Below are 14,787 nucleotides of genomic sequence, written 5' to 3'. Positions count from 1 at the left end.
GCTCTGTTCACAGAGTACTCTGTACACAGAAATGTTGGTAGGAACCAGTCCAAAACCGCTCAAAGTCTCCTAAATAAGGGACTTAATGTTTAAGATTATCTTGCCTCGAGTGGCCCAGAATCAACACAGCATGGTCAACACAGAACCTCAAGCTGGGAAAGGTTTGAAAAGCAGCCGAAAATGGTAAATAAAGTTCTAGGGCAGTAGGGTGGTGGAAACACGAAGCACTTGAGACAGTCAATACAATTTTAAAATGTCATATAACCTTCACTGTACCTGTAACAGTTATTTATTTACCCTGGGTCTTCGATACACAACACTAGAGGTTATCTGACTCTTGCAGGTGTATGGGTTCCAATGTCAATGTGGTCTCTGAAAGTCTAAAACATTACAAAGAGATATCTTGTATGTATATTTAAACAGTGTATCCTTTATACAGAATCAGTCACCTCAGTCTTTTCCCCAGTGATCTGCCTCCTATTGAGAAGAACTTTCAAGTGCCTTCATAGAAAATGACTATAAGAATCCTAAACTATTCAGGTGAAACTACACTAGTTGTGATGTTGCCAAAAATGCAAGCAGAAAAATAATATCCATATAGTATTTACAAATCATCTTCAATATGAAGATTCATTTAAATAAGTCATTAATCTATTTTATTTTATTTTAATATATACAGTACCAGTCAAATGTTTGGATACACCAACTCATTCAATAATTATTTTAAATATATATTTTCTACATTGTAGAATAACAGTGAAGTCATCAAAACTATGAAATAACACATATGGAATCATGTAGGAACCAAAAAAGTGTTAAACAAATGAAATTTGTATAATTTCTTCAAAGTAGCCATAATTTCTTCAAAGTAGCCACCATTTGCCTTGATGACAGCTTTGCACACTCCTGGCATTCTCTCAACCAGCTTCGCCTGGTATGCCTTTCCAACAGCCTTGAAGGAGTTCTCACATATGCTGAACACTTGTTGGCTGCTTTTCCTTCACTCTGCGGTCCAACTCATCCCAAAATGTCTCAATTGGGTTGAGGTCAGGTGATTATGGTGAACAGGTCATCTGATGCAGCAATCCATCACTCTCCTTCTTGGTCAAATTGCCCTTACACAGCGTGGAGGTGTGTTGGGTCATTGTCCTGTTGAAAAACAAATGAAAGTCCCACTAAGCACAAACCAGATGGGATGACGTATCACTGCAGAATGCTGTGGTAGCCATGTTGGTTAAGTGTACCTTGAATTCTAAATAAATCACTGACAGTGTCACCAGCAATGCACCCCCACATCATCACACCTCATCCTCCATGTTTCACAGTTGGAAACACACATGCGGAGATCAGTCGTTCACCTACTCTGCGTCTCACAAAGACACTGTGGTTGAAACCAAAAATCTCAAAATGGGACTCATCAGACCAAAGGACAGATTTCCACCGGTCTAATGTCCATTGCTCGTGTTATTTGGCCCAAGAAAGTCTCTTCTTATTATTGCTGTCCTTTAATAGTGGTTTCTTTGCAGCAATTTAACAATGAAGGCCTGATTCATGCAGTCTCCTCTGAACAGTTACTTGAACTCAGTGAAGCATTTATTTGGGCTGCAAACTGACATGTAGTTAACTCTAGTTAACTTATCCTCTGCAGCAGAGGTAACTCTGGGTCTTCCTTTCCTGTGGCGGTCCTCATGAGAGCCAGTTTCATCATAGCACTTGATGAAACTTTCAAAATTCTTGACATTTTCCGGATTGACTGACCTTCATGTCTTAAAGTAATGATGGACTGTTGTTTCTCTTTGCTTATTTGAGCTGTTCTTGCCATAATATGTACTTGGTCTTTTACCAAATAGGGCTATCTTCTGTATACCTTTTCACAACACAACTGATTGGGTTAGATGCATTAAGAAGGGAATAAATTCCACAAATGAACTTTTAACAAGGTACACCTGTTCATTGAAATGCATTCCAGGTGACTACCTCATGAAGCTGGTTGAAAGAATGACAATAGTGTGCAAAGCTGTCATCAAGGCAAACGGTGGCTACATTGAAGAATCTCAAATCTTAAATATATTTGGATTTTTTAAACACTTTTTTGGTTACTACATGATTCCATATGTGTTATTTCATAGTTTTGATGTCTTCACTATTATTCAACAATGTAGTGTAACGGCTCTCATTTGTAGAATGAAGAGTGGACCAAGGCGCAGCATGGTAGACATACATCGTCTTTTTATTGATGACACCAAAACAAAATAACAAAGACAAAAAACGAAAGAGCACAGTTCTGTAAGGCTAAGAAACTAAACAGAAAACAAGATCCCACAAAACCCAAAAGGAAAATGACAACTTACAGTGGGGCAAAAAAGTATTTAGTCAGCCGCCAATTGTGCAAGTTCTCCCACTTAAAAAGATGAGAGAGGCCTGTAATTTTCATCATAGGTACACTTCAACTATGACAGACAAAATGAGAAAAAAAAATCCAGAAAATCACATTGTAGGATTTTTTATGAATTTATTTGCAAATTATGGTGGAAAATAAGTATTTGGTCACCTACAAACAAGCAAGATTTCTGGCTCTCACAGACCTGTAACTTCTTCTTTAAGAGGCTCCTCTGTCCTCCACTCGTTACCTGTATTAATGGCACCTCTTTGAACTTGTTATCAGTATAAAAGACATCTGTCCACAACCTCAAACAGTCACACTCCAAACTCCACTATGGCCAAGACGAAAGAGCTGTCAAACGACACCAGAAACAAAATTGTAGACCTGCACCAGGCTGGGAAGACTGAATCTGTAATAGGTAAGCAGCTTGGTTTGAAGAAATCAACTGTGGGAGCAATTATTAGGAAATGGAAGACATACAAGACCACTGATAATCTCCCCCGATCTGGGGCTCCACGCAAGATCTCACCCCGTGGGGTCAAAATGATCACAGGAATGGTGAGCAAAAATCACAGAACCACACGGGGGGACCTAGTGAATGACCTGCAGAGAGCTGGGACCAAAGTAACAAAGCCTACCATCAGTAGCCGCCAGGGACTCAAATCCTGCAGTGCCAGACGTGTCCCCCTGCTTAAGCCAGTACATGTCCAGGCCCGTCTGAAGTTTGCTAGAGAGCATTTGGATGATCCCGAAGAAGATTGTGAGAATGTCATATGGTCAGATGAAACCAAAATATTACTTTTTGGTAAAAACTTAACTCGTCATGTTTGGAGGACAAAGAATGCTGAGTTGCATCCAAAGAACACCATACCTACTGTGAAGCACGGGGGTGGGAAAATCATGCTTTGGGGCTGTTTTTCTGCAAAGGGACCAGGACGACTGATCCGTGTAAAGGAAAGAATGAATGGGGCCAGGTATCCTGAGATTTTGAGTGAAAACCTCCTTCCATCAGCAAGGTCATTGAAGATGAAACGTGGCTGGGTCTTTCAGCATGACAATGATCCCAAACACACCGCCCGGGCAACGAAGGAGTGGCTTCGTAAGAAGCATTTCAAGGTCCTGGAGTGTCCTAGCCAGTCTCCAGATCTCAACCCCATAGAAAATCTTTGGAGGGAGTTGAAAGTCCGTGTTGCCCAGCAACAGCCCCAAAACATCACTGCTCTAGAGGAGATCTGCATGGAGGAATGGGCCAAAATACCAGCAACAGTGTGTGAAAACCTTGTGAAGACTTACAGAAAACGTTTGACCTCTGTCATTGCCAACAAAGGGTATATAACAAAGTATTGAGATAAACTTTTGTTATTGACCAAATACTTATTTTCCATCATAATTTGCAAATAACTTCATTAAAAATCCTACAATGTGATTTTCAGAATTTTTTTTCTCATTGTGTCTGTCATAGTTGATGGAAATTACAGGCCTCTCTCATCTTTTTAAGTGGGAGAACTGACTAAATACTTTTTTGCCCCGCTGTATATATGATCCCCAATCATTGACAACAATAGACAGCTGCCTCTGATTGGGAACCACACTCGGACCCAAAAAAAGATAGAGAATAATAAGGATCTCTAAGGTCCTCCCCACCCAAAGGTGCGGACTCTGGCCACAAACCTGACCCTATAGGGGAGGGTCCGGGTGGGCATCTACTCTCGGTGGGGGCTCCGGTGGGGGCTCCGGTGCAGGACGCAGACCCCGCTCCGCTTGAGGCTTCCCCCACTTTGGTGGCGCCTCTGGTGCAGGGATCGTTGCCGGGACCTCCGGACCGTAGATCGTCGATGCAGGCTCCGGACTGAGGACCGTCGCTGGAGGCTCCGGACTGGGAACCGTCGCTGCAGGCACCGGACTGGGAACAGTCGCTGCAGGCACCGGACTGGGAACAGTCGCTGCAGGCTCCGGACTGGGAACAGTCGCTGCAGGCTCCGGACTGGGAACAGTCGCTACAGGCTCCGGACTGGGAACAGTCGCTGCAGGCTCCGGACTGGGAACAGTCGCTGGAGGCTCCGGACTGGGAACAGTCGCTGGAGGCTCCGGACTGGGGACTGTTGCTGGAGGCTCCTTTCCCTGGCTCATCACTGCAGGCTCCGTGCCATGGATCATCACTGCAGGCTCCGGGCCATGGATCATCACTGGAGGCTTCGTGCCATGGATCATCACTAGAGGCTTCGTGCCATGGATCATCACTGGAGGCTTCGGCCATGGATCATCACTGGAGGCTTCGGGCCATAGATCATCACTGGAGGCTTCGTACGCGGAGCTGAAACAGGTCTCACCGGACTTAGGAGACATACTGGAAGCCTGGTACGTGGAGCTGCCACAACGCGTCCTGGCTGGATACCCACTTTAGCTCGGTGAGTGTGGAGAGCTGGCACAAGCCGCACTGGGTTGTGCTTGCGAACTGGGGATACCGCGTGTAGAGCTGGCGCAGGATATCCTGGGCCGAAGAGATGCACCGGAGACCAGGAGCGCTGAGCCGGCACAATCCGTCCTGGCTGAATGCCCACTCTAGCACGACTCTAGCACAGAAACTGCAGGGAGCTGGAACAGAGCGCACCGGGCTGTGAATGCGCACTGGAGACACAGTGCGCATCACCGCATAACACGGTGCTTGACCGGTCACACGCTCACCACGGTAAGCACGTAGAGTTGGCTCAGGTCTAAACCCTGACTCAATCTCCCTGTGTGCCCCCTCCAAAAAACATTGGGAGCTGCCTCTCGGGCTTCTGTTGATGACTTAACTCCTCGTATCATTGCCGTTCCTCTCTCGCTGCCTCCATCTGCTCCCTTGGACGGCGATACTCCCCGGCCCGCGTCCAGGGCCCTTCTCCAGCCAGGATTTCCTCCCATGTCCACTCCTCCTGGCCATGCTGCTTGGTCCATTTTTGTTGGGATCTTCTGTAACGGCTCTCATTTGTAGAATGAAGAGTGGACCAAGGCGCAGCGTGGTAGGCGTACATTGTCTTTTTATTGATGACACCAAAACAAAATAACAAAGACAAAAACGAAAGCGCACAGTTCTGTAAAGCTAAGAAACTAAACAGAAAACAAGATCCCACAAAACCCAAAAGGAAAATGACAACTTATATAGGATCCCCAATCAGAGACAACGATAGACAGCTGCCTCTGATTGGGAACCACGCTCGGCCAAAAACAAAGAAATAGAAAACATAGACTTTCCCACCCGAGTCACACCCTGACCTACCCAAACATAGAGAATAATAAGGATCTCTAAGGTCAGGGCGTGACATGTAGACAATAGTAAAAAATAAAGAAAAACCCTTGAATGAGTAGGTGTCTCCAAACGTTTGACTAGTTCTGTACCCTTTTGTTTGTTTTTCCAATCTGGGTGACACTGTTTGATGTTGTCCTTTGGCCAAGTCAACCCATTGATCCTCAATAAAGTAGCACCGTTTTTTAAAATATATTTTCTTTTAGCATTTTATGACCATCTGTCATAGCAAGCAAACAGACACCCTTGCTCTTTCGCTTGCTCTCTTCTTCAGCAAAAAAGAAGCCAACTTTATAGACTACCTTAACTGAACCATTGAAGTTGTCCTGAGGCAGAATCTTATCTTCTACCCCTTTGTATCTTCGGTTAACTCTCTTTACCTAGGTGTGGAGAGTGTGTGTTGGGAGCGGGCATGCTGTTATGTATGTGCCACATGGTCGTTCTTTAAATCAGGTTAGTGTCTCCACCCTGGTGTATTCTTTAGGGTCATCAGGAGTTTTCCTATGGGCTCCCTGGTGGGTTGTCTCTGGGTGGTGGTGGCGCACCCTGTGGTCAGGCCATGGAGGTGGGGGACTGGGCCATCTGGTCCCTCATAGACTGGACACTGCTCAGGATCTTCTTCTGATGGCCGGCCAGGGTCACTCCTATCCTCAACAGGTCTCTGACAAACAAGAGGAACAAATCAAATGTTATTTGTCACATGTGGCGAATACAACAGGTGTTGACCTTACCGTGAAATGCTTACTTACAAGCCCTTAACAAACAATGCAGTTTTAAGGAAATATAGTTAAGAAAATATAGTACTAAAGTAAAACAAGTAACACAATAAAATAACAATAATGAGGCTATATACGGTGGGTACTGGTACCGAGTCCATGTACGGAGGTATAGGTTAATCGAGAAGTGTCAACAACAAGGTTGAGGGGTGGAGGTGTTCACAGTACAGTACCTCATATCTGTGAGTTCTCTCTTGGATGGAATTATTGGGCTATGGATATTGTGGATGAACAAATACATGCACAAACATTACCACACCATGCACAAAGACAATAGTATAATCTTTTCTGCTTGAGGCAGAGCAGAGAGAAACATATAGAGCCTGTTTCCAGCGCAGTATACAATGTGCCAGATATATTCCCTGCTAGAGATAAGCATAAAGATCTGCTCACTGTTCCCATTCATATGGTAATATAGTTTTTCTATTTACAATGGTAAGCGCAGAATGGACATAATTAGTTGAGGGCTGCTGGGGATTGTTGCTGACTTGTACAGTAGCCGTCAAAGGGACATCTATTTGATCAATCTGAACAGCCAAAGGAAAGGCAATCCTTTGTCCTTCTAAAAAAAACTTTGGTTGTGCCACTCTATCAAATCAAAGTGATTAGTAAGACGGAGAGACCTTGCCGATGTAGATCTATCCACAGCTCTGAATGCCTGGTGGATTTGAAGTATGACAGGCCTGATCTCCTATGGACGTTTACTGAGGGATTATTCCTGTCTGAGCCAGAAGCATGGTTCCCATTATTCTGACATCTGAGACAGCTTTTTGAAGGTAGATGTGTGACTGCAATGGCCTGCCTTGCTGGTTGGCTGTCTCAGTGAACCTGATTGAAAATGTATTCCAGCCTGCCCCATTACGCTACATCTACAAGAGTGCAAATCTAATTATAGGGGGATAATACTTCTGAGACCTTCTGTAATCTGTGACAAATGTGTATGTGTGTGTGTATTCCACGACTGCTAGTGTAACATTCTTCCAGAGTTATTTTGGGAACCATCTGCCTATTCAAGGGCTGACCAAATGTTGTATTGCTACAGTGAATAGTGATAGGAGGGCTTTGCTGTTTGGTACTGTATCTCCTGAGAAGATGGAAAATTAGGTGGGTGAGATATGATGACATTGGGCCTCAGAACATACTCTGAGCTGATCTGAGCCACCAGGGGTAGGGAGGTGAAGCCAGAGCCCAGGAAAGTGTCTCTGTACTGCCCCATCTTGATGGCACCTAGCCAGTCCTCCACAGAGGTGAAGGTGGTGAAGTCTGGAATGGATCGGTCTAGCAGGGGCTGAGAAGGCCTGTTGAGAAAAAGAGGAGAGAAGAGAGGGATGAAACAGTGAAGTAATGTGAAAGAGGGGTGAAAAGGAGACGGGGTACATAAAAAGGAGAAACCTTGTAAAAGTTGATCAGTAATATACAGTAGTCTATGTGCTCAGAATGTGCACTATGAGTACTGTTACGAGTCAAGGCATTTCATGCAGACATACACTGCAGGGATGGTGGCCACAGCTTTGAGGCTGATAGGGTTGCGGATCATCTTGTCCAGTGTGTTGACGATGTCAGTGAATTTGGGCCGGGCGTTTCTGTCTTTCTGCCAGCAGTCCAGCATCAGCTGGTGTAGTGCTGTGGGGCAGTCCATGGGAGGGGGCAGACGGTAGTCTTGCTCTATGGCATTGATCACCTGCATGAGGAGGAGAGGAGAAAGAGATAGCACATTACAAAACAGGAAAGGAAGAAAACAGAGAGGGACTGTAACGGCAGATCTCCTCTTCGTCTGAAGAGGAGTAAGGATCGGACCAAGATGCAGCGTCGTAAGTGTCCATAACTTTAATCAAAGAAAGCACTGAACACTGAATACAAAAATAACAAAAGAAACGTGAAGAAACGAAACCGAAACAGTACCGTGTGGCAACAAACACTGACACAGGAACAATCACCCACAAAATACCCAAAGAATATGGCTGCCTAAATATGGTTCCCAATCAGAGACAACGATAGACAGCTGCCTCTAATTGAGAACCAATCTAGGCAACCATAGACTTACAAAACACCTAGATAGGAAACACCCCCATAAACATACAAAACCCCTAGACAAGCTAAAAACACATACACCACCCATGTCACACCCTGACCTAACCAAAATAACAAAAAAAATAAAGAATACTAAGGTCAGCGTGTGACAGTACCCCCCCTCAAAGGTGCGGACTCCCGGGCCGCACACCTAACACTATATGGGAGGGTCTGGGTGGGCATAAATCCGAGGTGGCGGTTCTGGCTCGGGACGTGGTCCCCGCTCCATTTCTGACTCGTCACACTTACTTAATGGAGCGGGAACCCTCACCGCCGACCACGGACTAGAGGACGCCACTGAACTGATGGTCGAGTCTGGAGTGAGTGGCGCCTCTGGATTGGAGGGAGATTCTGACAGATCCGGACTGGAGGGAGACTCTGGCGGATCCAGACTGGAGGGAGACTCTGGCGGATCGGGACTGGAGGGAGACTCTGGCGGATCCGGACTGGTAGGTTCCGGACTGTGACCCGTCGTGGTAGGTTTCCGGACTGCGACCCGTCGTGGTAGGTTCTGGACTGCGACCCATCGTAAGATGTCCCGGTCTGCGGCCCGTCGTAGGAGGTTCCGGTCTGCAGACTATCGCCGGACGCTCTGGACTGGGCACTGTTGCCTGACGTTCTGGACTGGCGAGGCGCAGTAGGCCTGGTGCGTGGTGCCGGTACTGGTGGTACTGGGCCGAGGACATGCACCTCAGGGCGAGTGCGGGAAGGAGGAACAGGGCGTACTGTACTGCCGAGGCGCACTATAGGCCTGGTGCGTGGTGCCAGCACTGGTGGTACCGGGCTGGGGACACGCACCTCTTGGCGAGTGCGAGGAGCAGGAACAGGATGTACTGGGCTGTGGAGGCGTACTGGAGGTCTGGTGCGTGGTGTTGGCACTGGTGGTACTGGATAGACCGGACCGTGAAGACGCACTGAAGGTCTCGAGCTAATGGCCTGCACAACCCGTCCTGGCTGGATGGTGACTCTAGCCCAGCACGTGCGGGGCGCAGGCACAGGACGCACGGGGCTGTGCAGACATACGGGAGACACAGTGCGCAACGCCGGCGCAGGATATATCCTGGCCCGAGGAGACCCACTGGCTGTCTGGAGAGCAGGGCTGGTACCATCTGCCCTGGCTGGATCCTCACTCTAGCCCGGCAGATGCGGAGAGCTGGGATGTAGCGCACCGGGCAAAGCACGCGTACTGGAGAAACCGTGCATTCTACCGCATAACACGGTGCCTGACCAGTACAACGCCCTCTCTCTCCACAGTAAGCACGGGGAGTTGGCGCAGGTCTCCTACCTGGCTTCGCCACACTCCCCGTGTGTCCTCCCCAAGAAACTTTTGGGGCTGCCTCTCGGGCTTCCAGACGTGCTGCCTCTTCATACCGCCGCCTCTCCGCTTTGGATGCCTCCAGCCCTGCCTTGGGGCGGCGATATTCCCCCGGCTGCGTCCAGGGTCCATCTCCATCCAGTTTCTACTCTCAAGTCCAATAGTCCTGATTGCGCTGCTCCTCCTGCTGCTTGGTCCATTGTTGGTGGGTGTTTCTGTAATGGCAGATCTCCTCTTCGTCTGAAGAGGAGTAAGGATCGGACCAAGATGCAGTGTGGTAAGTGTCCATAACTTTAATCAAAGAAAGCACTGAACACAAAAATAACAAAAGAAACGAAACCGAAACAGTACTGTGTGGTGACAAACACTGACACGGAAACAGGAACAGGAACAATCACCCACAAAATACCCAAAGAATATGGCTGCCTAAATATGGTTCTCAATCAGAGACAACAATAGACAGCTGCCTCTAATTGAGAACCAATCTAAGCAACCATAGACTTACAAAACACCTAGATAGGAAACACCTCCATAAACATACAAAACCCTCACCGCCAAGACACCGCCAAGACAAGACAAAAACACATACATCACCCATGTCACACCCTGACCTAACCAAAATAACAAAGAAAACAAAGAATACTAAGGTCAGGGTGTGACAGGGACATAGATGAGGTCACACTAACAGCATAGACTAAATGGATGGACAAATGTGTTGGTGGAAAATGGAAAATGGTCATATTGGTTTTGAAAAGCTTGGTATAACGTTCTATGGATCATGGAAGAGTTCATAACCAATTGACAACGGTTTTTGATGCGCTGTATGTTTCCAGACACCTGCAACTGAACTGCTTCCAGATTGGAGGTTTCAGAACACTGGAACAGAGCAGTGGAATCCAACTTTAATAGGATTTCATTGGCACAGTTCCAATGATACCATCATATCCAACTTAAGCCTCTCACCAGCTTGGCACTGCTTGGCCCTGTATAAGACCAAGCTTTGAGGTTGTGTAAACACTGGCTACACAGAGAGGAAAAATACACCAAAAACAATATGTAAAGCTTTGCTTAACTACGCAGAAATGTGCACTCTTAGTAACCCTGGGATTTTCACTCTACCTCCAAATTTGTCAATCAAAGGTTACAGTAACATCGCATCTGATTAATCAATTTTCTCTATCAATACGATCCTCAGCAGATTTTCCCTGGTCTCTGTGTAGCAGCTGAACTGCAGGCAGAACAATGGAAACCGCAGTTGATAATTGTTTTAAAAAACGGGACGTCTGAAGGGATTTTGATATATGCCCATTCCCTGATTCCCCTTTTATCAGAGAGAGAGAGTGGTCCACCAGACATCTGTCAATCACCACACCATAAAAGAACAGAAAGCTTTGCCATAGCGACCGGCAGCAGCCAGCTTCCTTACAGACACTGGGGACTGATTGCTTGTAAAACAGAAAAAAAAGAAGAGAGTGAGAATTTAATGAACTGCAGCTATATACCCAGAGCTGGGTCTTTGTTAAGAAATTTTCCCCCGCCCCCTAACTATTCAACCTTGATTGCAGGAGAGTGGCAGGCAAGAGAGTTACTGTCTAGGGATTCACTATAGGAGATCTCGTTAGTGGCTGGGGCAGGACTATTGTAAACCGGGAGCCGTGCTGTCAACAATAATCTTCTTTACCTACAATTGTCCAGCATCTCTAGGTGGGTTACTTCAAGGACGTACAGAGCGCTGTGCTGATGGACACAGCAGTGCCGCTACACAGGGTCTGAATGACAACTGCACAGAACTAGAGAGCTTGGCAGACAGGCAGATCCACAACAATTCTGCAGTGTAATATTTGCTATGGTGATTTGAGGAGACCAGTCCCAGCTAGTACATAATGTTCTGAGAACCATATGTTTCTTAGAAATTGTTGAGAGCGTGGTTATCCCATGGTTGTTTTGCATACAACCTTCCCACAACTTGTTGAGAATGGTGCAGGATAGTTGCTTGGCTTTGAACATTCTCAGTTTAACAGTTGTTAAAGTACTATGTGAATTTCACCAGGTTCATATATTAATATGTCATGTTGATTTGTTATTATGCATGCCTGCATCCTGGGAGTAGGGGAGTGTGTACTTACGTTTTGCCCTGCGTGCTCGTGCTCAAATCATTTTGATGCACTATGAGAGGTAGGCACGCTTTTTCTGTCATAGTCAGAAAAGTTTGATTCTTTTAAGCACACACAGTGTTTTGTTCATGAATAATGTTGTATATTTAGAGGTTACTCATAAGTGGATGGTATTGTTAAGATGCACTTGTAATTGGACTTTTTAGGATGATATCAACATTCTGAATTCAACATGTGGTTAATAGCTAGCTAAGGTATTAGCAAGCTGGCTACTGTATGTGTGAACGATGGCTAGCTCCTCGAATGATCCCAGTCCCTTGTATTGTGCATCTGTTGTAGAAAGAGGCGACGATTCTCAGAACATATGTTTTATTTTCTTTTGGATGCAGATGCAGGATGCAGAGAGTGAATTCTGCTTGACTAGTCAGGGATAGGCGGGACGCAAATGTCTCAACTGGCCAATTGCCAGGGAAAATGCAGAGCGCCAGATTCAAACTTTCATTAAATCACACATGTAAGATACTCAATTAAAGCCACACGCGTTGTGAATCCAGCCAACATGTCAGATTTTTTAAATGCTTTTCGGCAAAAGCATAAGAAGCTATTATCTGATAGCCTGCACCATCTGCACCAGCAGTAAACAAAGGGGTTAGCATATTTCAACCCTGCAGGCGCTACACAAAACGTTGAAATAAAATATAAAACATGCATTATATATCCCATAAACATCACAATTGGTCCTTTAGTTTGATTAATTCCGTCCATATATAATCCAAAATGTCCATTTATAAAGTGTGTTTGATCCAGAAAAAACAGCTTACAAAAAACGCAACATCACTACAAAATATTTCAAAAGTTGCCTATAAACTTTGCCAAAATATTTCAAACTACTTTTGTAATACAACTTTAGGTATTTTTAAACGTTAATAATCAATCAAATTGTAGACGGGGCAATCTGTGTTCAATACAGGAATGAAAACAAACCAGTGCCACTTTTCACGTCTTGCGCAACTCACAAAAGTGTACCCAGTTCCTAGTTGGCCTACTTCTTCATTGCACAAAGGAATAACCTCAACTAAATTCCAAAGACTGGTGGCATCCAGTGGAAGCGATAGGAACTGTAAACAGGTTCCTAAGAAATATCCCTGGCAATGACAGGTCAGGGAACAGAGAGAGGGAAAAAAATATATATAATTCTGAACAATTAGTCCTCGGGGTTTTGCCTGCTACATAAGTTCTGTTATACTCACAGACATGATTCAAACAGTTTTAGAAACTTCCGACTGTGTTCTATTCAAATCCATAAATAATATGCATATCTTATATTATTGGCATGAGTAGCAGGAAGTTGAAATTGGGCACGCTATTTATCCAAAAGTGAAAATTCTGCCCTCCTAGCCCCAAGAGGATTTATGAGTGCTTGTTTCTTTTGAAATGGGGTCTGGTTAAATAGACTAAATTAACGGCTTCGTATGCGTAAAAAAACATAGCATGATAGGTCCATCCTGGTGGCGCAATGGATTTATTCCATGGACATACAAATGGAGATTCAGTGAATATACAAATCTCATTGATTTATCAAGACCAGTCCCCATGCTTGTCTCAGAGCAGCGCAAAACAGTGCTAAAATAGTTGTAGGCTATTGCTTTAAATCCTATTGCTTTCCATCTTCAATATGCTATTTAAATAAATAAGACCTACCCCACTTTTAACAGCACATTACTCAACACTAGTGAGACTCATGTCACCTACAGTAGACCTACAGTATATAATATTTAAAAAATATGATGTGACTCTCCACCGATAATTACATATAGAGGATTGGAGGATATTTCTGTAATTCAGTGATATTTATTCCCATCGTAAATCGTTATGGATCCATAACTAAACAAACATCGGCATTTTGAAAGAGTATTTTATCATTATGTTATTAACGAAAGCATGAAGATGCCATTATTAGTTACATTCTTTTAGTTTGAACGTGCAGACTGGCACTAAGAATAGCGGAAACGTTTCCCTTGTCAGTGCCATTGCCAGTGTGGCGTTTCCCTAGTCAGTGCCATTTCCAGTGTGACCCCCCTTCCTCCTCCTCCCTTCCCCATGGGCTAGGTTGGTCTTCTATGTGCGGCTCTGTGGCCCATGCCCTCGTGCCTTGAACCTCGCACGCTTTCAGTGGATACAGCTGGAGAACTGCAAGGCAATCCCATTGTGTGCCACTCGGGAGCCATGAACAATATAACCAATATATATTGTCCTGTTAATAGCAGGGTGAATAATATATCTGTGATAATATCCAACTGGCTTTAATATCAATCTAAATTAATAATTATAATAATTGCTTTGTTTAGAAAATATGTATATTTTGGAGATTATTTTATTTTCAAATAATCTAAAATGAGTGAGAAAAAGGCCATTCTTGAACGTGGGGTGAGACATTGTTACTAATTTGTAAATAAAGCCAGCTTGTTATTTAGAATGATTTTTTCTGTTTTTAGAGGGAGAGAAACCAAAAACCTACAATGACCTCATGGGTCTCCCAGTTCAGGGAAGCACAGGTATTGAATCAGCATCTGTAGCAACACAGCTTGCACCGCTATGCAGTGTCTAAGACTGTTGCGCCACTCAGGCGCTGTATAACTGGTTTGTTAACACTGTGTTAACTTCTTGGATATAGGGGGCTTTTCTTTTAATTTATGGATTTAAAAAGCGCGCCCGTTTTAAGCGCAATATTTTGTCACGAAAAGATGCTCGACTATGCATATAATTGGCAGCTTTGGAAAGAAAACACTCTAAGGTTTCCAAAACTGCAAAGATATTATCTGTGAGTGCCACAGAACTCATGC

At 44.8% G+C, this 14,787-nt stretch overlaps 1 protein-coding gene across 1 annotated transcript in view; it reads right to left on the bottom strand.

Moving 5' to 3' along the window:
- Positions 1 to 5,696: 5,696 nt before the first annotated feature.
- The window catches only part of LOC109897928 (ephrin type-B receptor 1-like), a 179,502-nt gene continuing 170,411 nt past the window's right edge, over positions 5,697 to 14,787 (bottom strand). Inside the window, exons 14-16 of the mRNA XM_020492611.2 lie at positions 7,933 to 8,126; positions 7,588 to 7,743; positions 5,697 to 6,330 (exon numbers count right to left, since the gene is read on the bottom strand). Coding sequence (XP_020348200.1) covers positions 6,222 to 6,330; positions 7,588 to 7,743; positions 7,933 to 8,126 — 459 coding nt within the window. The 3' untranslated portion in view covers positions 5,697 to 6,221. The remainder of the gene's footprint in view (positions 6,331 to 7,587; positions 7,744 to 7,932; positions 8,127 to 14,787) is intronic.

Source organism: Oncorhynchus kisutch, linkage group LG10 (assembly GCF_002021735.2).
Source record: "Oncorhynchus kisutch isolate 150728-3 linkage group LG10, Okis_V2, whole genome shotgun sequence".
NCBI lineage: Eukaryota > Metazoa > Chordata > Actinopteri > Salmoniformes > Salmonidae > Oncorhynchus > Oncorhynchus kisutch.
The sequence above is the reverse complement of the archived record's forward strand: the minus strand, read 5'-3'. Positions and strand labels throughout refer to the sequence as shown.